The following is a 21,363-nucleotide window of genomic DNA, read 5'->3' as shown; positions in this document are numbered from 1 at the left end:
TCCTTAACAGATGAACATGGGAATCTAACCCCGATCGGTGATTGCTGGTGTTGTAAAGTGATTGTACTAACCGCTACACTGTTGTGCTTGCTCTACACTACCATGCTGCCCCATTAGGGATTGCCTCCAAAGAGTGATAGGTCTGAAATCAATATACTATAATTAATCTTTATTGTAATGAAAGTAGCACAGCTCTCATTATGATGATACTTTGAGGGAAAAAAGGCCATACTGGACTGCCTAATCCATCAACCCTTGGCAAGAAATAATGTGCATCTCTCTGCTGGTGAATAATTAATAAATCTCAATAGCCCAAACCAATCTCAGTTTCATTTCAATGAAATACTCCTATAATACACTTAGGACTTCGAATTATTTTATATGTTTCGTCAACTATATTTTATTGAGTCAATACCTCTCCATAACCGAGCATAAGTTATAATGTCTGCAGATTGTGTTTTAATTGCAACATTAAGCACTGAAAGATAAAACATTTGAATGAATTTGCATTTTGGTCACCAGGGATCAGAAATGGTTTAACTTCAAATCTATTTTATGAACAGAAACAAAGTTGTGTTGTGGGAAGTGATATTGTATGAAATTAATCATTGGCTAAATGTACTGTTATAGCAACAGCACAAGGATTTCAATGGGATGGATTTCACATGTACTGTATAACTGGCTGATACCACCATACTATTTGCTTAATGCGACTATTTGAGGAAAATTATCAGATCAGGTTGCATCATTTCAGTGGATCACAGGGAATCTCAAAGGCACATTGCCTCCCTTCCCCAATTAATACCTTGAGTATCAGTTCCAAGCTTTTGCTGATGAAACTGAATGCATCCACCTCTGCAACACAAGTCTTGCAAATCAGTTGCATTAACCATTGGAATTCCACACTCTTTGCGTAACCATACCAAATTGATATTACATTTAAAAGCAAGGTTACTTTTGCAAATGACGAAGTAATACAGGAGACTAAACACAATATTGAAGCTGGAAAGAACAACATTGGAAAACAATATATAACCTCTACGTGTTAGCATATAGATCACAGACAGCAGAGCACAGGAGCAGGCCTTCCAGCCCATCCTGTCTGCAATAACCATGAAGGCAAACAAAACACATCCTCTCTGTTTGCACATGATCTGTATCCCACCATTCCCTGCCTGTTCCCCTGTCTCTTAAACATTGCTGTCATACCTTCTGCTACCTCTTCTGACAATGTGTTCTATTTTCTGTGTATTAAACTTCCCTTGCAAGTCTGCTTTAAGCATTCCTGTTTATATCTTAAAGCCATGCTCTCTAGTATTTGATGCTTCCACCCTGGGTAAATACTCTGACTATCTTCCCTATCAATGCCTCTTATAATTTTATAAACGTATATCAGGTCTTCCCTCAGCCTCTGACACAGCAAAGAAACAATCCAAGTTCGCCCAGTCCCTCTTTATAGCTAATACACTTCAATTCAGACAAGTTACCAGTAAACCTTCTCTGCTAAAGCATCCGCATTATTTCTTTAAAGCAGTAACCAGAATTACTACACTATGGCCGAACCAACATTTTATAGAGCTGCAACATGACTTGCTAACTTGTATACTCATACCTTTATGTCCCCAACTGATGAAGGCAAGCATCCCTTATACTTTCTTTAACACCTTATTCATTTGTGTTCCACTTTTAGGGAGCTGTGGACTTGACCTCAAGATCGCTCTGGACAATAATATTCTTTAGGATCCTGCTATTTGACCTCCTAAAGTGAAGTATCTCACACTTGTCTTGATCAAACTCCATTTGCCACTTCTCTGCACAAATTTCCAATGGATCTTTATCTTGTGAGTGGTGTCCATCACTGTGGTCTTCCAAGAAACCATTATTTTGAGGAACACGGCAGAAATTTTCCAGTTTTGTCTTGCACATGAGGTATTCAGTTGCATATATTCATAGTTAAAGCACTCCACAGGAGTGAGCACTTCTTTCACAGATGGGAACTGAAAAAATTTCTGCAATGTAGTGATGTCTGTCCATCATATGACCGGCCACTGTCCACCTATGCAGTATTGTAGGAGGCACTGACATGATATATTAAGTAGTCACTGACCCTGCTGAATAGTTGCCAAGCTGAACATTCTGCTCTAAAAAAATTCCAGTTGCTTTTTAGTTACCACACAAATAAATAAACTACTTAACAGGCTGTCGTTAATATCTCGGTTTCTTTTAGGGCACAAACTTCTCTCTACCTACCTCTCTTAGCCCATATCACAATCCACCAGAAGTGATACTGCTTGTAGAAATCCTTCCTGTGCCAATCTTAGTCTCGGCAAAATGGGGAGCAAGAGAAGATGGCTGAAGGCTCATATCCAGAAGCCTTAACCATTCAGCACATTCGGTTATTATATCTAATCTAATTCTCCGAGAGAGCTTTCTAAATTATTCCCACTGTTCTTACCCTCAAGTACATTGCAAAGCTGCTTCCATGACCTTTTCAGGTACAACATACCAGATCACAGCAATCTGCAGTGTAAATTTAAACTTCCTTTCTTCTCAGTTCTTTTGGTATTTATATTCTCTGGTTCACAAACAATTTTCCACTGCAAATGGTTTCTTCTCATCTATTACATCAAAGCCACTTGCATGAAGAAAGGTTTGAAGACCAGCAACAAAAGCAGGCAAATGGCAAACAGATCTTATTCAAGCCTACATTCAAGTAGAGTAAGGTAAACCTTGAGCAAGAAGAACTGTTCCCATGGGACAAAGGAAATTTGTACCAACAACTCCAAATACATGGCAAGCTACTCTGATTATTGGGAAGAATGAGCAAGTGGGATCCTTTACCCAGACATGAACACTTTTGCAAAGAGCATTTTGTATATACAAATAAGGGAGCTGGCTTCTGGTTTACATTAATACTCCATTCTTGGTTTACCTTGATGTACTTGGGGGTGTGGCTGGGTATACATATAGAATAAAATGTGTTTAGTTTCAAAATCAAAAAGTTGCAGATGCTGCAAAATCTGCAATAAAAAGTGAGAATTTTGTCAATGCTGACTTGAGTTAATGTCACTGGCGGATGACCTCTTACCTGGACAGTTTCCTTGGAAATGGTGCTGAAAGAGGTAGTGACGATCCTTCCTTTAAATGACTCTCCCAATCACTGCCATTCTTTTAAGATTATTCTGCCCCAACTCTGGAACATATAGTTACCAATATTGTGTACTCCTGGTCTTCAAATTTTCCCCAAAAACTCCCATCTTCAAGGTTCTTCAAATCTATAGCCCTGGTCTCCCATTCCTAATCCCTATGACTCCCAATATTCCTTCTATATGCCAGACCCACATAACCACATATAACTGTGGTACTAACAGTGACTAGCTTTTTGTTTTCCTTGCCTGTACAATATAATAGCATCCTATCTTCATGACAGTCAATTCCAAGTTCTGATACAATATTGCTTAGGACATTATTATTCATACAGAAGATGCAAACCTCACTGTAAAGGACCTCCATTAAATGGGCACACCAAAACTTTTAGTGAATTAAAGGAGCTAATGGCCTTGATTATTTATAAGCTTACATTTTGGCTGAATTAGACTACTTGATTTCCACTTTAATCTTTATATTCTGGATTTATTTCCAAAGCTAACTAAGTTTATGCATGTAGCATCCTCCCACAGAGAAATGGTCAGTTAAAGAAACTGATAATCCTCAACAAAATGAACGGCCTCATCTCAGACTGATTTACCAGCACAGCATCACCATGTTCAATCATGAGGAAACGATTTTGTTCAGTAGATAACAGCAAGTGCAGCAGTCTTTTTCTGGTGCCGTCTGAAAAATCCTTGACACAGTTGCAAATATTAAGTGTGTGCATTGAATTTAACTTCATTCTCGGGCTCTTCTTGTGCATGCAGGGATTTGTATCTAATTCTCCAGCAGGAACACTGTAATGCTCTAATTTAAAACAGATCAAATTTATTTTATCTTGTTTGAGGATAGACAAGAATAATGTGCAGAAACTGAAAGGAATTTTTCATTTCATTGATGGTTGCGGAATACTCCATTCTGGTTCAGTAGTTTGATTAAACTTTGCATTTTATTTAGATTTGGAATTGCTTTCAGATTCATAAAATCCATTTTAGATTTGTTGAGAGAACTTTTCATGTAATCGTATTTAATCACTTCCTTTTTAAAAATGAGTTTTCCTGCATTACATGCTTTCTCCAGCCTAAATCCTATGACCTCGGAATTTTTCACTGTTTCCTCATGCAATGACAAAGAATTGCGTGGGTTGGGGGTAGGAGGATCATGTTAGTTTAGTTCAGAACACTGAGTTTTCCATATTCTGCTGTAGGCGAACCCAAATTGACAGCTACAAATGAGAAGTTCAAACAGGAGATGAGCTTGACAGAGCCTCAGATTCCTGTCAGCAGCACACATAGCACAGACAATTTAATGCAACCTCAGGGTATAAACTTCCAAGTAAAATCAGCTCCAGTGCTATTCAAATGTGTATTGACTTGAAAGGGGTTCCCCTGTCCACACCAATAGTGTTAAGGTTGAGAGGATTGTGAGCTTCAAGTTCCTCGGAGTGAACATCACCAAAGCTTGTTCTGGTCCAGCTGTGTTGATGTCATGGCCAGGAAAGCTCACAAAAGCCTCTGTTTCGTCAGGATGCTAAAGAAATTCAAATTATCCCCCTTGACTCTTACCAATATTATTGGTGAACCATAGAAAGCATTCTGTCTGGATGAATAACAGTTTGGTCTGGCAATTGCTTAGCATGTGACCACAAAAAGCTGCAGGGAGTTACGAACACAGCTCAGCACATCAAAGGAGCAACATCTCCTCAATGGACTCTCTCTATACTTCTTGCTGCCTCAGTAAAGCAAGCCAGCATCATCAAAGTGCCCACCCACACCTAACAAACAACCAGAATGGTATTTATCGTTGCCCTTGCAGTTTTGGCTCCTTGATCAATTTTGAAGTTAACTACTTCACCATTGGCAAGTCTAGCTTTAGCTTCCATGATTCAGGGCAATGGGCTTCCTTGTGTAAAGATCTCCACTTTTCTCTTTTACCTGACCATCACTTACCATGTCCACTGATTCCTTGAATATCAAAAACTCTATCATACCCTATTTTAAATATTCTCAGTGACTGAGATTTCACAACCCTCTTTGAGAGAGCATTCTAAAGAATTATTTTGGTCCTAAAGTGGTACTTTACTCAAGGAGTCAAGGAGCCTTTGACTCCTGGTTTTTTGACTTCTCAGCTAAAGGAAAGAAAGCCCCTTCAGAATACTTTACATTTCAATGGTTTCACCTTACATGTGTAAGTTTCTTTTTTTTCGTACACTAAGATACTTGTTCAAAGTCACCATACACTACTGTTAGATCCTTTTTTTTTGCTGGTATTAACAGTAAATACAAAGAAACACAATAGAATCAATAAAAAATTGCACACAGTAAAGCTGGACAGCTAACCAATGTGCATAAGACAACAAATTGTGCAAATAAAAAAAGAAAAAATATGTAATAAATATCAAGAACATAAGTTGTAGACTCATTGAAAGAGAGTCCATAGGTTGTAGAATGAGTTCAATGCTGGGGTGAGTGAAGTTATCCACTCTGGTTCAAGAGCCTGATGGTTGAGGGGTAATAACTATTCCTGAACCTGGTGGTGTGGGACCAGAAGCTCCTGTACCTTCTTCCTAACCACAGCAGGAAAAGAACATGTCCTGGATTGCTGGGGTCTTTGATAATGGATGCTGCTTTCCAGTGATAGCACACCTTATAGATGTACTCAGTGGTGGGGCATGCTTTCCCTATGATGGACTGGTCTGTATCTATTACCTTCTGCAGGCTTTTCTGTTTAAGAGCATTAGTGTTTCCATACCAGCCCATGCTGAAACCAGTTAGTATACTGTCCACCACAATCTACAGAAGTTTGTCAAAGTTTTAAGTGACTTACCAAACCTTTGCAAACTTCTAAGTAAGTAGAGGCACTGCAATGCCTTCTTTGTAATGGCTGTACCTAGGACAGATCCTCTGAACTAATAACAATGAGGAATTTAAAGTTGCTGACATGCTCCACCTCTGATCCCCTGATGAGGACTAGTTCATAGACCTTTGGTTTCCTCCTCTTGTAGTTCACAATCAGCTCTTTTGTTCTGCTGACATTGAGAGAGAGAGAGAGACAGAGAGAGAGGAGATTACTTTGGCTGCACTCTGCCAGATTTTCAACCTTCCCCCAAAGTGCAAATTCTTTACCATCTTTGATTTGGCCAACAACAGCGGTGTCGCCAGCAAACTCAAGTATGGATTTGGAGCTGCACTTAGCCGCACAGTCATAAGTATATAGAAAGCAGACGACGAGCTAAGCAGGCAGCCATGTGGTGCACCTGTGCTGATGGTGATTGTGGAGAAGATGTTGTTGCTAATCTGAATTGAATGTGGTCTGTAAGTGGGTACTAGATTGCCAAAGCAAGAGGTTAAAGATATCAAAGTTCAAAGTAATTTTATTGAAGTACATTCAACCCTAAGATTAATTTTCTTGCTGGCATACTTAATAAATCCAGAATGGAATCAATGAAAGACCTTGCCAACTTGAGTGTTCAACTAGTGTGGAAAAGACACAAACTGCGCAAATACAAAAAGAAAGAAATAATAATAATACATAAGTAAGCAATAAATATCAAGAATATGAGATGAAGAGTCCTTGAAAGTGAGCCGTAGGCCTTGATGGAGTACCTGGTAAGTTATGAAACCTTATGACAGCCAACTGGCAGGACTATTCAAGGGTATTTTCAAACTATGGCAGGAGCAATCTCAATGGCTCTTCATAGGGCCTTAGATCACCTAGACAATAATCAGCTCCTTGGTCTTGCTGACATTGAGTAAGTGATTATTGTTGTCGTGGAAGCACTCAGCCAGATTTTCAATCTCCCTCCTATATGCTGATTTGTCACTACCTTCGATTCACCCTATGGCATGACATCATCAGCAAAATTTGAGCATGCCATTGTAGCTGTGCATAGCCACACAATCATAAGGGTAAAGTGAATAGAGCAGGGGACTAAGTACACAGCTTTGCACATAAAACCATAGAAACTACAGCACAGAAACAGGCCTTTTGGCCCTTCTTGGCTGTGACGAACCATTTTCTGCCTAGTCCCACTGACCTGTACACGGACCATATCCCTCCATACACCTCCCATCCATGTATCTGTCCAATTTATTCTTAAATGTTAAAAAAGAACCTGCATTTACCACCTCGTCTGGCAGCTCATTCCATACTCCCACCACTCTCTGTGTGAAGAAGCCCCCAGTAATGTTCCCTTTAAACTTTTCCCCACTCACCCTTAACCCATGTCCTCTGGTTTTTTTCTCCCCTTGCCTCAGTGGAAAAAGCCTGCTTGCATTCACTCTATCTATACCCATCATAATTTTATATACCTCTATCAAACCTCCCCTCATTCTTCTACGCTCCAGGGAATAAAGTCTTAACCTATTCAACCTTTCTCTGTAACTGAGTTTCTCAAGTCCCGGCAACATCCTTGTAAACCTTCCCTGCACTCTTTCAACCTTATTTATATCCTTCCTGTAATTTGGTGACCAAAACTGAACACAGTACTCCCGGTTCGGCCTCACCAATGCCTTATACAACCTCATCATAACATTCCAGCTCTTATACTCAATACTTTGATTAATAAAGGCCAATGTACCAAAAGCTCTCTTTACGACCCTATCTACCTGTGATTCCACTTTTAGGGAATTTTGTATCTGTATTCCCAGATCCCTCTGTTCCACTGCACTCCTCAGTGCCTTACCTTTAACCCTGTATGTTCTACCTTGGTTTGTCCTTCCAACGTGCAATACCTCACACTTGTCTGTATTAAACTCCATCTGTCATTTTTCAGCCCATTTTTCCAGCTGGTCCAAGTCCCTCTGCAGGCTCTGAAATCCTTCCTCACTGTCTACTACACCTGCAATCTTTGTATCATCAGCAAATTTGCTGATCTAATTTACCACATTATCATCCAGATCATTGATATAGATGACAAATAACAATGGACCCAGCACTGATCCCTGTGGCACACCACTAGTCACAGGCCTCCACTCGGAGAAGCAATTCTCTACTACCACTCTTTGGCTTCCTCTATTGAACCAATGTCTAATCCAATTTACCACCTCTCCATGTATACCTAGCAACTGAATTTTCCTAACTAACCCCCCATGCAGGACCTTGTCAAAGGCCTTACTGAAGTCCACGTAGACAATATCCACTGCCTTCCCTTCATCCATTTTCCTGGTAACCTCCTCGAAAAACTCCAACAGATTGGTCAAACATGACCTACCACACACAAAGCCATGTTGACTCTCCCTAATAAGTCCCTGTCTATCCAAATGCTTGTAGATTCTGTCTCTTAGTACTCCCTCCAATAACTTACTTACTACCGACATTAAACTTACTGGCCTATAATTTCCCGGATTACTTTTCGATCCTTTTTTAAACAATGGAACAACATGAGCCACTCTCCAATCATCCAGCACCTCACCTGTAGACAGCGACATTTTAAATATTTCTGCCAGGGCCCCTGCAATTTCAACACTAGTCTCCTTCAAGGTCTGAGGGAACACCCTGTTGGGTCCCGGGGATTTATCCACTTTAATTTTCCTCAAGACAGCAAGGACCTCCTCCTTTTCGATCTGTGCAGCTTCCATGATCTCACTACTTGTTTCCCTTAATTCCATAGACTTCATGCCAGTTTCCTTAGTAAATGCAGATGCAAAAAACCTACTTAAGATCTCCCCCATTTCCTTTGGTTCCGCACATAGCTGACCACTCTGATCTTCAAGAGGACCAATTTTATCCCTTACAATCCTTTTGCTCTTAATATACCTGTAAAAGCTCTTTGGATTATCCTTCTCTTTGACTGCCAAGTCAACCTCATGTCTTCTTTTAGCCCTCCTGATTTCTTTCTTAAGTATTTCCTTGCACTTCTTATACTCCTCAAGCACCTTATTTACTCCCTGCTTCCTATACATGTCATACAACTCCCTCTTCTTCTTTATCAGAGTTGCAATATCCCTTGAGAACCAAGGTTCCTTATTCCTATTCACTTTGCCTTTAATCATCTGTGCTGATTGAAATTGTGGAGGAGGTATTGTTCTCAATCCAAACTGACTGGGGTCTGCAAGTGAGGAAATCAAAAATCCAATTGTGCAAGGAGATATTGAGGCCCAGGTCTTGAAGCTTATTGGTTACTTTTGAGGAAAGGATGGTATTGAATGCTGAGGTGTAGTAAATGAAAAGCATCCTGATGTCTGTACCTTTGCTGTCTAGATCTTTCAGACCTGAGTGAACACTCAGTGAACATTCTAACCAATTGATTAGTTAACCAATTGATTAGTCCAGACTTAGTACTCAAGGTACTAAGTCTGGACTAGATGCTTTACATGGGTTAACTCTCCTGAAGGATGCTCTCACATTGGCCTCTCACATTGAAATCACAGGGTCATCGGGGGCTGTGGGAGTTTGTGAAGGTGCCTCCATGTTTTGTTGGTCAAAGTGAGCATAAGAAACATTGAGCTCTTCTGGAAATGAAACCTTGTTGTCACAAATGTCACTTGGTTATACTTTGTAGGAGGTGATAACATTCAGGCCCTGCTACAGCTGTTGAACATCAGTTTGGTCTGGAATTGCCACTTCGCATGTGAGATGGTTTTCCAGAGGTTGTACTTGGATCTTTTGTGTTTTACTTGGCCATTAGACTTGAATGCCAATAATATGATTCTCAGCAGGATCTCTTGTTCAATCCAGGCTTCTGGTTGGGGAAGAGTCAGAAAGGTTTTGTGGGGACAACTCAACCACAACTGACTATATACATTAGATTAGATTAGATTATGAGGACACTCAGTCCTCGTTTATTGTCATTTAGAAATGCATGCATTAAAAAATGATACAACGTTCCTCTAGAAGGATATCACAAGCAAACACAGGACAGACCAAGACTAAAACTGACAAAACCACATAATTATAACATATAGTTACAACAGTGCAAAGCAATAACATAATTTGATAAAGAGCAGACCATGGGCACTCAAAGTCCCGATAGCCTCATCATCTCACGCAGGCGGCAGAAGGGGGAAACTCTCCCTGCCATGAACCTCCAAGCGCTGCAAACTTGCCGATGCAACACCATTGGAAGCACCCGACCGCAGCGGACTCTGAGTCCGTCCGAAAACTTTGAGCCTCCGACCAGCCCCTCCGACACAGCCTCTCTGAGCACCATGCTCTGCTAAGCGATTTGACCCCGCCCCAGCTGGACACAGTACTCCAAGTGTGGCCTAGCCAGAGTTTTACAGAGCTGCATCATTACATCGTGAATCTTAAACTCTATCCCTCGACTTATGAAAGCTAACACCCCATAAACTTTCTTAACTACCCTATCCACCTGTGAGGCAACTTTCAGGGATCTGTGGACATGTACCCCCAGACCCCTCTGCTCCTCCAGACTACCAAGTATCCTGCCATTTACTTTGTACTCTGACTTGGAGTTTATCCTTCCAAAGTGTACCACCTCACACTTCTCCAGGTTGAACTCCATCTGCCGCTTCTCAGCCCACTTCTGCATCCTATCAATGTCTCTCTGCAATCTTTGGTTGGTGCGTGGAATGCACTGCCTGAGTCAGTGGTGGTGGCAGATACACTAGTGAAGTTTAAGAGACTACTAGACAGGTATATGGAGGAATTTAAGGTGGGGGCTTATATGGGAGGCAGGGTTTGAGGGTCGGCACAACATTGTGGGCTGAAGGGCCTGTACTGTGCTGTACTATTCTATGTTCTATGTTCTATGTAATACAGTACATAGCTGCAAAACTCTATTATCTTTACAATGAACTGTACAGTAAATGCATGTCGTTTTATGAGGTCATGTCTCCCTCAAGTACCCCTTACACGGTGAAGAATCCTTAAATTTATTTTGTTTCTACCCACAAGAAACATGACAAGGGACTCAACTGAATGTGCATCTAATGACTTTATTAAGTAACCTATTAAACAAAAAAAAAACACAGCTCCCATGGAGATATGTTAAAATGTTATTGTTTATTCTGCCAAATACTTAAAAGGAAACCACCCAATGATCCTAGTATGTTTTATTAAAAAAATAGTCTCCCCAATCACATTTTAAACAAAAGATTTTTTTGTTGAATGAGACTATTTGCTGATAAACCTGATGACTTTATGAAACATCGAACCTTAATTATATAATAAACCATTGCTGCAACACTTGGCAATATAACAGGTCCCTTTGGTATTGTTAAACTTTCAGCTGCATTATTGCATTATATAAATTGTACTCTGCAGGAAAGTTCAGGCAAAATTAAGGAATATTTTGGAACAACTCGGTATGTTATTGGAATTATTGGCCTGAGATTTGCATTGTAATCTTGGGGAAACTGTCAGCAGTCACTGTCATTACTATGTGAAACTGATAGAAACTTCTAGAACTTAAACAAATGCAGCTCAAAATGGAAATATTGATGTTGTAGATTGTCCTAAAATGTATTGTTGAAATTTTCCACAGATAATTGACATTGATTCAACAATTTTATTGGAACTGTTTCTGATTGCAAAACACTTGAGAATATTAATTGTTGCTCAATAAAATATAACTTTTTTATCAGTGCAATATGACAAATTCATTACTGAGCCTTGATAAAAAAACACCTTTATGCACAGAGTTTAAATCAGTCTGAACACTACAAAAGCAAAATGTTACATGTATTTGAAATCCAAAGTCAAGAAAGAAAAGCTAGAAATATTTGTTGCTAAGCAGCATATGTTTCAGAGGCAAAGAATTGTGGGCAGATTTGGGAGGAAAGATGGGTTATGGCTAGAAGTGTGGATTTCAGAATGTAGCAAAAAAACTGCTATTTAATAATTCTGATTTTTATAAGGATGGCTTGTATTTGGGCATGGTGCCAAAGTATTGTAATGGATGACATCAACTTGAAATGTTTACTCTGTTTTCCCAATAAATGCTGACAGACCCGTTGAACATAAACCCGCAGCCAGCACACGCGCGCGCACACATGCGCACATTTTCCAAATTTAAAATGTTTTCAAAATAATACTTTTTTTTACTTCTGGAGCATGTTTAGCATATTTATTTATGTTTTGCTTTGTATAAAGGCCTTCTGTTTATCTTGTTTTCTACAACATCTTGAAAAAGTTAAATAGAATTAGAATCACAATTGTGCTTTTTACAAACTGCTTTGCTATTCCATGATTACTTTTATTTTGATTAGCTACAGAAGAATTTTTGACAGCAATCCTAACAGCAAAGTAAAGAAAAATACACACTGCAGATTCAAATCGATGGAATGCCATCCCACTGAAATGAACATCGAGACTTTTTGCTGTTAAAACACTTAAAATGAATAAAGAAAATTAGGTTAAATTACAAAAGGCCTCCTTAGAGGAAATTGAATATTGTTTCATTGTTTTGATACATTAGGCCTGGGGCATTATGGTTTAGAAGAATACTGATCTCTGCAGCTCAAAACACCAGAATACAACAGGGCCAAAAGCAGCTGTGAGAATGTCTGCTATGCTCAAAAACATGGGTACGGAATGAATTTGATGCAAAACAGTTAATGTACAAGGATAGTCTAGTTCTCAGAAGCACTGTCATAAGACAGAGAAGAAGAGAATGATCTTATAAGACCGTAAGACCATAAGACATAGGAACAGAATTAGGCCATCAAGTCTGCTCCACCATTCAAGCATGGCTGATCCCTTTTTATTCTCCTCCTCCACCCCAGTTCCCTGCCTTCTCCCCATAACATTTGATGCCATGTCCAATCAAGAACCTATCAATCTCTGCCTTAAATACACCTGACTTGGCCTCCATAGCTGCATATGGCAACAAATTCCACAAATTCACCACCTTTTTGCTAAAGAAATTCCTCTGAATCGCTGTTTTGAAAGGGCGCCCCTCTATCCTAAGGCTACGCCCTCTTGTCCGAGACTCTCCCACTATGCAAAACATCCTTTCCACATCTACCCTGTCAAGCCCTTTCAAAATTCGAAAAGTTTCAATGAGATCCCCCCTCATCCTTCGGAATTCCAGCGAGCACAGACCCACAGCCATCAAAGTTTCCTCATACAATAACCCCTTCATTTCTAGGATCATCCTTGTGAACCTTCTCTGGACACTCTCCAATGCCAGCACATCTTTTCTAGGATGAGGGGACAAAAACTGTTCACAATACTTAAGGTGAGACCTCACCAGTGCCTTATAAAGCCTCAGCATCATATCCTTGCTCCTGTATTCTAGACCTCTTGAAATGAATGCTAACCATCCACAAAAAACAGATTCTGATTCTGAAACAGAGGAGTACCCTAAAGAATGAATGACGGTTAAATGTTAGAACCCCAAAGTATCCCCCCCAGCTCCCCCACCCACGCATTAGCAGCAGAAAAACGATGATCCCCCTCTCCCCACCAGCAAAAAAGGCATTGGCACCCTCCATTGAGCACTCAAGCGTGCAGCAAAGCATCAATAAAGTCATATACTTGCAGTACCCCAGACTACTTGTTCACCCGATATTTGACATGCCACAGGCTCTCTCTTTCCCTAATAAGAGAAAAAAGAGGTGTCTCCGTTTCACAGTGAGAGGGGAGACATAACAACATAACAAACAACTTGCTTTTTTATGGTGTTAAAAGTCCATTGCGTTGCTTTTTCCGAGCGGGGATGGGTTTCACACTTTGAAAAATGTAGATAAAGTAACTGGAAAGGAGAGATATGAAGAGGTGTATTATTGCTAAAAAGTGAAATCAAATCTTCAGAAAGAAATGACATAGGATCAGAAGATGTAGCATCCCTGTGGGTAGGGTTTAGAAACTACAAGGGTAAAAAGTCTTTGATGGGAGTTTTATGTAGGCCTCCATACAGTAGCCAGGATATAAGATACAAATTACAATGGGAGATAGAAAAGGCATGTAAAAAGAGCAATGTTATAATGGTCATGGGGTATTCTGATTTGCAGAAGGACTGCGGAAATTAGGTTGGTGCAGGATCCCAGGAGAAGGAATTTGTAGAATATATATATATGATGGCTTTTTAGATTAGATTGTGGTGAAAAGGCAATTTTGCATTGACATTGTGTAATGAACCAGATTTAATTAGAAAGCTTAAGGTAAAGGAACCCTTATGCTCCAATAATCGTAGGCTCCAATAATCATGATATGATGGATTTCACCATGCAGTTTGACAGGGAGGCACTATAATCAGATGCATCAGTATTAGAGTGGAGCAAAGGGGACTACAGAGGGGAAAGAGGAGCTGGCCAGGTTGATTAGAAGGAAACACTAGTAGGGATGATGGCATAACAGCAGTAAGTTTCTGGGAGCAATTCAGATGGTACAGGATAGATATATACTAAAGAAAAAGTAGTACTCTAAAAAGAGGATGAGGCAAACATGGCTAACAAGGGAAATCACAGCCAAGGAAAGAGCAAAAGAGGGGGCATATAATGTTGTCAGTGTATCATCTCTTCTATTTTCTTTCATGTGCTTTCCACCCTCCCCTTTCAGACCTCCATAAAACTTCACCTCAAATATTCCTTGATGAAGCGAATTCCATATTCTGATGACTTTCTGAATTCTTCTACTATATCTTCACTGGATTCATTAATGACTATCTACTATATATAGCTCCTGGCTTTGGAAATTGGAACAACGTTATATTTGTTCATTTATAATATTTCTTTAACACTAGCTTCATTTGGCAGTTAATACCCAAGCTGCATGGATTTCAAACTGGGCCAGAAGGTTTGTGGCTAGGCAATAATGATTAGTTGCAATACTGGGACTCAGAGTGCAATCTTCAGATTTTCACACCATTGTGATAAATGGTTCTCCTGTGACATCTGAAAGGTCTAGTAATTTATCATTTCCATTACTCAAGATCATCTTCAAGCCAGCCCAGTGGCACTGAACCACAGAGGCTTTACTTTTGCTCAGCATTTGACAACATTATACTTCCCTCCCTCAGCCATTAGTCCCTCGCCACCACTTCGAAGAAGGATTGCTTTCAGGGAAATAAGTTTAGCTGACACTATGGTGGGCTAAACCTCTAGATACTGTGAGATTATCTATCTCTCCCTCACACTCACTCTCTTTCTCTCTCTCTCTCGCTCTCTCTTACACTCCCTCATGCTTTCCCTCTCCCTCGCATACTCTCTCTCTCCCTCACACTTTCTCTCCCTCATACACACTCTTTCTCTCTCCCCCTCATGCTCAATTTCTCCCTCCACTCACCCTCACGCTCTCTCACTCTCCCTTAGCTCTCTTGCTGTCCCTCGCTCTCTCTCTCCCCATCATACACTCTCTTTCTCCCTCCTGCTCTCCCCTCTCTCTCTCCATCACTCTCTTTCTCTCTCTTCCACATGCTGTCTCTCCCTTGCACTCTCTTCCCTCATGCTCCCTCTCTCTCTCTCTCTCCTTTGCACTTTCTCTCGCTCACCCTTGCTTTCTGCCCCTCAAGCTCTCTCCCCTCGCGCTGTCTCTCTCTCTCATGTTCTCCCAGTGCTATCTCTCTCCCCCTTGCATGCTCTATCTTCCTCTCCTTCGCGTTCCTTTCTCTTCATTGCACTCTTCCCCTTCTCCTTTGCTCTCTTTCTCTCCCTCACGCTCACTCTCTCTCTCCCTTACACTTGCTCCTTTCTCCTTCCCGCATTCTCTTTCTCTCCCTCACGCTCACTCTCCCTGTCCCTAGTGTTTTCTCCTCCCTCCCTTAGACGCTCTTTCTCTTCCCCCCATGCGCTCTCTCTCCCTCTCGCACTCTCTCTCTCCCCCTTCACGTGCTCTCTCTCCCTCATATGCTGTCTCTCTCTTTCTCTCTTGCGCAATCTCTCTCCCTCTCCCTCGCGTATCTGCTCTTTCTCCCTTGTGCTTGCTCCTTTCTCCCTTGAGCACTCGCTCTCTCCGTCTCCCCCTCGAGCTCGCTCTCTTTCCCCCTCACGCACTCCCTCGCCCCCTTGCACTCTCTCTCTCTCCTTTACACGATCTCGCTCTCCCCACGTGCTGTCTTTCTCTCTCTCCCCCTCGTGCGCTCTCTCCCTTTCTCCCTCGCACCTTGTCTCTCCCTCCCTGCCCTCCCCCCACTCTCTCACCCCGCTCTCTCCCCCACTCCCTGCCTTTTCCCTCTCTAACATCATGAGAGAGCTGTATATCAGCACAGTGAAAGTTCTCACACAATGTAAAAATCTGCTAAAATTTCTGCTTCTCCTTTATATAACATGCCTTGTTGTCTTGAACTTATGCTAGACCTTGGTAGAGTTCTCTTCAGCTTGCCATATCCTCTGAAAAATGGACACTTATAAGAATGTATAAGATTTTCTTCAGCATTAAACAAAGAAAATATTCCTTCTTTCAATTTTGTAGTCTCCGGGTCATGTTATGTTCTGTTATGTGCAATGGTAAGTGTGCATGTGCCGGTCGTGCATGCAGCCTGGTACAGCCGTTCCGATCTATTCTTACTTTCTTCTTCTTACTTTTCAATTTACATTATTTTTTGTATTTTTTTCTCACGGTAACACGTCGAAGCTGCACCCTCTCTAACATGCTGGTTGAGAGAGTTTTATTTGTTTTTTTTTAGCGCTGGAAATGGTTACATCCCGACACGCGGGATAGAAGCAAGGTCACATTGTGTATTCCAGCTAATGCCGGCCGGTTTAGCGAGCAGAGAGGCGGACACCCCTGCTGAAATCCGGAGGAAAACACACAGAGGATGCAGAGGAGGAAAGAGGACCGGGTCGAGACAACAGAGACTTATGGAGAAGAGGAGTTCGGTGGGTAATACCGTTCCGGCTGACCGGAAGTGCACTGAGAGCGGTAAGCGTAAAGGAGTTGGGTGCTTACTGATCTGGATAACAACAGATGCTGTAATCCGGGTCATATTACGATCCAGGAACGTGTTTGCAGACTGGATATTGAACTTTTTACTGTTGGACTTCAGCCACATTCCTCCATGATACAACACTTGGCGGCACGGGAGGTCGTTCCTGCCTGTGGCCATCGAACATGCAGCTCCTCCCGTGGAGGGTCAGACACCCTGAGCCGATAGACTGGTCCTGGACTTATGCATTTGCATTTTGCTGTTTGATTGTTGGTGGTTTTTGTATTGCTATATTTACACTCTATTCTTGGTTGGCGCGGCTGTAACAAAACCAAATTTCCCTCAGGATTCATAAAGTATATCTACCTATCTACCCATCTATCTATCTGTTAGGTAATGGGCAGTAACAAATTGTATTCTGAATCACAGGGCAGTCTGCTCCCTCCATAATACCACCCCAGTCCTATGACTATAAACGAAACATCTGTTCTAAAACCTGAGGAACTCACAGTATCACCCCTTGAAATTATTTCATTATCTACTTGCTCATGGTGAGTTCTCATGGTAGCTCATGGCCCGCGACACACAACACATAAAGAACTGTCAACACCACTCAGTAGTTGCACACTCACCTCTAAGTCAAGAGGTCATAGATACATTCCAATTTCATTGTACCCTGCCCCGTTTGAGCTTCACACCAATCCTCTCTCCCAGTCTTCTCACATTCCTTATGGCCCCATGTAGTCACCTTCTCCGATAATTATGTTCAATATCCAATCGACGTCTTCTTCCTGATTTTCAATACCAGACTCTTGATTTGTTCTCTTTTTACTAACTTCGTCCTCCTCCAATTGGCTCCTCAATTTCTTACACTGTTCCTCTCTAAAATTTCCCTATTGTATAGGCCATAAGTTAGAATACAATACACTTTTTTTTCACAAATGTTGATGCTGAGGATCTTCAGTGCACACTGCTACATTGGTTCTTGCTAGTTTCATACTAAATTGCCAGGTACCTGCATCACATGGTCCTCTGCGTCTATTCCATTAAAACCTTTTATGAATTTTATGAATTCACTGTTGCAGGATAAATTGCCCACAGTCAAATCAGAGACTTGGCTTTATATTTCTGAGAACTTATTTGTGAATCTCTCTTTTATACCTACTCAAGCACAAATATGTATATCGTTTTCTCCAATTATCTGTAGCATTTCAATCCTATCAGAATGGAAAATACAGCTAGATAGCTGTCATTTACACAGTATTAGTCAAAAAATAAAATTAACTTTTGTATCTTCCCATATTTTGAAATGCGATTCAGCCTAGAACATAAGTGCCAATACACAGATTTTGGCTTACAGTTTTGACATCTAATTTTATTGCTTCAAATAATGGAACACGATAACAAGTAGGCATTTTGAGACAAACAGCCCTGAAACTATTTAAAAACATGAAACAAAAAGCCTTCTATCCATTGTTAAGTATTTTTGAACTACAATCACATATTTAAAGTCAACAGAGTCATGGAACAAAATCTCACAAATAACTGGAATATTGAATGACTGGCTAATCTGGTCAGGTTGAATTCTGACACATTGGCCTCTGTGATTAACCCTTCCCCTAATAATAGGGTTGTTTAGAGCAGGGAGGATGAGTGGAATTTCAATATTAACAAATCAGAAATATGATCCCAGTGCAATTCAAGTGTCTATTTTTTTTTAGTTTGGAGTCTGTATGGAGTCACTTTGAAGAGGCTGGACAGTGAGGATGACTTCTTTGTGCAACTGCCGAACCTCAGATTCCAGCCATTGTTTCAATGCAACGTCCAGGTATGGACATCAAAGGCTTAGTAAACCATGTTGCTGCGGGTCACCATCCAGAAGCTGCTACAGTGCTGCTTCTTGACCAGGTAGAGCATGCGTGCAACTCCTGTTCCTTTAGGCAAATCTGGCATAATACTCCATACTTCCTCAGCTCAGGTAATCTCCTAATTTCATCCCTGCTCTCTTCTGTTTCAAAGCATGCAATGATATCTAGAGTCTCCTAAAATCTACAGAAGTACTCCAAGCTTTGCAGCAAACCTCCTGGTAGACAATCCCCTATCACCTCAGTTGTTGGGGACCATTGTCAGTAGTTGATGACTACTGGTCAATTGTTCATTTGTTAATTTCAACAGGATCTTCCCCCTCATATACCCTTATTTCCAAGTTTCATATTTACTGATACATCGTCTCATCTCTGCCTCCCCATAAAGTTCCTCTGAGTATTAGAGAGTTGATTTCCATCCAAAGATTGCAACGTTACCCACCAAGCATGAGAAGCAAAAAGTAAGCAATTCAAGCCCGTGAGCCCGTTCTACTTTTGAATAAGATCATAGATGATGGTTTCCATCCACTCTACTGTACTTGCACATTTCCTTTACATGTTTCTTTACAATCCAAAAGTACAGTCAAAATGAAAAGTTTACCTTCATCATGTTACTCTTGCACATTTGTTGTAAGATGTCCTGGTTGATAATTCTCCTTGTTATAAAATTGTTGCACCAGTACTGAAGAGTGTGATTATGCCCCAGCCCCCATAACATAACTCTGATTTGCTCTTACCTAGAGAGAGAACAGAAAAGGATTGTGATGAGCAACTGGAATACAAAGGGATTAAGACGCATGCCTTGCATTTATAGTGCATCATTCAAGATTGCAGAATGTCTCAAAAAGGTCTGCAGAACTGTGCACCAATTTCATTCATCGAAACCATAAAAACAGCAACATGGTAGAACCAGTATCAGAATCAGAATCAGGTTTAATATCACTGGCATATGTCATGAAATTTGCAGCAGCAGTACATTGTAATACCCAGTAATAACAAAACTATATATCACAATAAGAATTATATCTAAAATAAGATAGTGAGGTGGTATGCTTGGGTTCACTGTCCATTCAGAAATCTGATGGTGGGGGGAAGAAGGTGTTGCTAGAACACTGAATAAGGGTCTTGATGATTTTGTAACTTTTCCTTGATGGTATCAATGAGAAAAGGGCCTGACCTGGTTGATGGGCATCCTTCATGACAGATGTTGCCTTTTTGAGGCATCAGCTTTTGAAGATCGCTGTGATGCTCGGGAGATTAGTGGCCATGATGGAGCTGGCTCAGTTGCAGATTTCTGCAGCTTTTTCTGATCCTGTGCAGTGGCCCCTTCCTCGTAACCACGTAAAATGCTCTCCACTGTACATCAGTAGAGTCCTTGGTGACATATCAATTCACCTCACACTTCAAAAGAAATATAGCTGCTGTCGTGCCTTCTTTATAATTGTATCAATCTGTTGGGCTCAGAATAGTTCCTCAGAGATATTGACACCCAGGACTTGAAACTGCCTACCCTTTCCACTTACGATCCTTTAATGAGTACGGGTCTGTGTTCCTTCAACCTCCCTATCCTGAAGACAACAATCAATTTGTTAGTCTTACTGACCTTGACTGCAAGGTTGTTTTTACGACACCACTCAATCAGCTGATCTATCTTGCTCCTATATGCCTCCTCATCACCATCTGAAATTCTATCAACAATAATTGTGTCAATGGCAAATTTACAGATAGTATTTAAGCTGTGCCTAGCCACACAGTCATGGGTGTAGAGGGAGTAGAGCAGTGGGCTAAGCACAAAACCCTAAGGTGGGCCGGTGTTAATTGTCAGTGAGGAGATACTACTCCCGATCCGCGCTGACTGTGATCTCCTGTCGAGGAAGTCAAGGATCCATTTGCAGAGGGAAGTACAGAGGCCCAGGTTTTGGAGCTTGTTGACTGGTACTGAGGGTACGATGGTGTTGAATGCTGAGTTGTAAGCAATGAGCAGCAGCCTAATGTAGGTATCGGTATTATCCGGGAGATGCAAGGGCAAGTGGAGAGCCAGTGAGACTGCATCTGCTGTAGTCCTACTGTGGTGATAGGCAAATTGCAGTGCATCTTCCTTGCTTAAAAAGGAGTTGATTCTAGCCATTACCAACCTCTCAAAGCACTTCATCACAGAGGATGTGAGTGCCACTGGATGATAGTCATTGAGACAACTCACCCTGTGCTTCTTGGGCACTGGTATGATTGTCGCCCTTTGAAGCAGTTGGGAACTCTGACTGCAGCAGTGAGAGATTGAAGATGTCCTTGACCATTTCTGCCAGTTGGTTGATAAGTTTTCAGAGCCCTACCAAGTACACCATTAGGGCCTGACATATTGCGAGGATTCATCCTCTGGAAAGAAGTTCTGATGTCGGTCTCCAAGACAGAGATCACAGGGTCACCAAATGCTGCAGGTGTCGTCATAGCTCTAGTTTTATTCTCCCTTTCAAAGCAAACATAAATGGTGTTGAGGTCATTGGGAGAGAAGCATCATAGCCATTCATTTTGTCAAGTTGCACTTTGTCGGAAATACTGCCAGAACGGACGTGCATCCCCTTC

At 41.2% G+C, this 21,363-nt stretch overlaps 1 protein-coding gene across 1 annotated transcript in view; it reads right to left on the bottom strand.

The window, feature by feature from the left end:
- lingo2 (leucine rich repeat and Ig domain containing 2) overlaps positions 1–21,363 on the bottom strand; it is a 798,988-nt gene that overhangs the window by 180,978 nt on the left and 596,647 nt on the right. Inside the window, exon 3 of the mRNA XM_063047646.1 lies at positions 19,385–19,520. Within this exon, the coding sequence (XP_062903716.1) occupies positions 19,385–19,501 (117 nt within the window). The 5' untranslated portion in view covers positions 19,502–19,520. The remainder of the gene's footprint in view (positions 1–19,384; positions 19,521–21,363) is intronic.

This window comes from Mobula hypostoma, chromosome 5, assembly GCF_963921235.1.
Source record: "Mobula hypostoma chromosome 5, sMobHyp1.1, whole genome shotgun sequence".
Lineage (NCBI taxonomy): Eukaryota > Metazoa > Chordata > Chondrichthyes > Myliobatiformes > Myliobatidae > Mobula > Mobula hypostoma.
Note: the sequence above shows the minus strand (reverse complement) of the source record. Positions and strands in the feature narration are given on the sequence as shown.